At 41.6% G+C, this 2,712-nt stretch overlaps 1 protein-coding gene across 1 annotated transcript in view; it reads right to left on the bottom strand.

Moving 5' to 3' along the window:
• The window catches only part of LOC109332473, a 2,789-nt gene extending 284 nt beyond the window's left edge, over positions 1-2,505 (bottom strand). The window contains exon 1 of the mRNA XM_019567454.1: positions 36-2,505. Coding sequence (XP_019422999.1) covers positions 36-2,505 — 2,470 coding nt within the window. The remainder of the gene's footprint in view (positions 1-35) is intronic.

Here is a 2,712-nt window from a genome sequence, read left to right as displayed (position 1 = left end):
AAGAGAGGAGCTTGCTATTGCCGAGGAAGAATTACCAGCCAGAGTGAGGGAGCTCTTGATTCTGTTGATAGCTTGAGGCAGAAGTAATTTTTTGTCCTGAAACCTGCTCAAATTTCTGCAGTGCCAAATTGTGTTAACAGCAAGCACCACTGCAGCAGTGATGAGGAATTGCACTTGAGCACTTCCTTTGGCAGCAAGGAGGAGATTAGCAGCAGAAGATGTGTCAATTGAAATTTGGAATTGATGATTCAACCAATCCCAGATTGCAGAAGCAAAGGAGCATGAGAGAAATAGGTGCTGAGATGATTCAACTTGGACATGACAAAGATTGCATTTAGAAGCTAAAATGCAGCCTCTAGCTTGTAAGTTCTCATCTGAGGGCATTTTGTTGTTTAGAAGCCTCCAAAGGGTGAAGGATTTTGAGGGAGGAATGGAGCTAGACCAGATGAGCTTGCACCACTGCCTTGAATCAGTAGAAGGCATGATGCTCTTGTAGGCATTCTTGAGAGAGAGAGAACCATCAGTAGAGTCTGTCCAGAAGATTCTATCTTTGTAATTAGAAAGCTTAATTGCCGAGGAAGAATTACCAGCCAGAGTGAGGGAGCTCTTGATTCTGTTGATAGCTTGAGGCAGAAGTAATTTTTTGTCCTGAAACCTGCTCAAATTTCTGCAGTGCCAAATTGTGTTAACAGCAAGCACCACTGCAGCAGTGATGAGGAATTGCACTTGAGCACTTCCTTTGGCAGCAAGGAGGAGATTAGCAGCAGAAGATGTGTCAATTGTGATTTGGAATTGATGATTCAACCAATCCCAGATTGCAGTAGCAAAGGAACATGAGAGAAATAGGTGCTGAGATGATTCAACTTGGACATGACAAAGATTGCATTTAGAAGCTAAAATGCAGCCTCTAGCTTGTAAGTTCTCATCTGAGGGCATTCTGTTGTTTATAAGCCTCCAAAGGGTGAAGGATTTTGAGGGAGGAATGGAGCTAGACCAGATGAGCTTGCACCACTGCCTTGAATCAGTAGATGGCATGATGCTCTTGTAGGCATCCTTGAGAGAGAGATTACCATTAGTAGAGTCTGTCAAGAAGATTCTATCTTTGTAATTAGATAGCTTAGTGCTGCAAATACTAGAAGCAACTTCTGGAAACTTGTCAAACAACTCCTGAGGAATGGTCCAGGCATTATTGGCAGAGAAATCAGCCACTGAACTGATTAGCTTGGGATGAATATGATCAGGAATGTTAAGGAGATCCACTATAGGACTTCCTATCCAGTTATCCCTCCAGAAACTAGTGTCTTTGCCATTACCTATGAGTCTAACAGATTGGTTCATGGCAATGGACAGGTTGCTTTTGATTCCAGGCCATATTGAGGATTTGAAGTATCTGTTGATTGACCAATAAGTGCCAAACCTTTCCCTAAAGAAAGCTGCCCACTGTTGATTAGAATTAAGCATATTCCAGGCCAGTTTAATGAGAGAGGCTTGGTGGATTTTCTTTATGGATCTCAGACCAAGCCCTCCAGCTTTTTTAGGAATGCAAATTTTAGCCCAAGCTACTGTGACAATCTTCCTAGTTTTGGTATCCCCTGACCAGATGAAATTTCTTATGCTAGAGTCAATTTCTTTGAGCAATTGAGCAGGCCAAGCATAGATGTGGAAGGAGTACAGAAGCATACTTTGGATGACAGATCTAACCAATTCCACCCTTCCCATTATTGAGAGCAAAGAACCTTTCCAAGCAGCAAGCTTGTTAATGATCCTATCAGCCAAGGGTTGCAGGTGTATCCTTCTAGGTTTGCCTATAAACAGGGGAACTCCCAGGTAATTGACAGGAAGATTACCTCTATTGAAACCCAACCAATCCTTTAGATTGTTGATCTTTGTAGCAGAGGCATTGTGAGTGTAGAACTTGCATTTATTTAAGTTCATACACTGGCCAGAGACTTGAGCATAATCACAGAACAGGGTTTTTAGAGCAAGAATTTCCTTTTTCGTAATTTCCTTTTTGACTCCTCTGCAGAATATGAAAACATCATCTGCATAGAGGACATGAGAGGTTGTGCAAAGGTTTCTTGGACCCTTTATGGAAGAGATCTTGTTCTCCTCACAGAGATTAGATATTCCTCTGCTTAGAACATCTTCAGCAAGGCAGAACAGGAGAGGAGAAAGTGGATCACCTTGCCTTACACCCCTGCTACAACTAAAGTAACCATAACTCTTACCATTGACTACTACAGAGAGCTTAGCAGAATGCATTATAGAGTTGATCCAGGAGATGAACTTTCCACCAAAACCAAAAGCAGTGAGAGTATCAGCCAGAAATTTCCAGTCTAATGTGTCAAAAGCCTTTGTTATATCTAATTTTAGAGCCAAGTTCCCCCCAAAAACTTTATGATCAAGGAGATTTATTGCTTCAGAAGCACAACAGATGCAGTCTTGAATGGATCTATCTTTTATGAAACCTCTTTGATTAGGAGAGATTAGTCTTGCCGCTATCATGGACAGTCTATCAGCCAGAATTTGTGATAATTTTGAATTGGAAGTTTGCCAAAGCAATAGGTCTATAGTCCTCAATTCTCTCAGCATTTGCAGCCTTAGGAACCAGCACCACATTATTGGAGTTGAGGTTAGGCAAGATCCAACCATGCTTAAAAAACTGAAGCACAGAATTGCAAACATCCAAGCCAACAATGTCCCAGTAGTGTT

Source organism: Lupinus angustifolius, chromosome LG18, assembly GCF_001865875.1.
Source record: "Lupinus angustifolius cultivar Tanjil chromosome LG18, LupAngTanjil_v1.0, whole genome shotgun sequence".
NCBI lineage: Eukaryota > Viridiplantae > Streptophyta > Magnoliopsida > Fabales > Fabaceae > Lupinus > Lupinus angustifolius.
The sequence above is the reverse complement of the archived record's forward strand: the minus strand, read 5'-3'. Positions and strand labels throughout refer to the sequence as shown.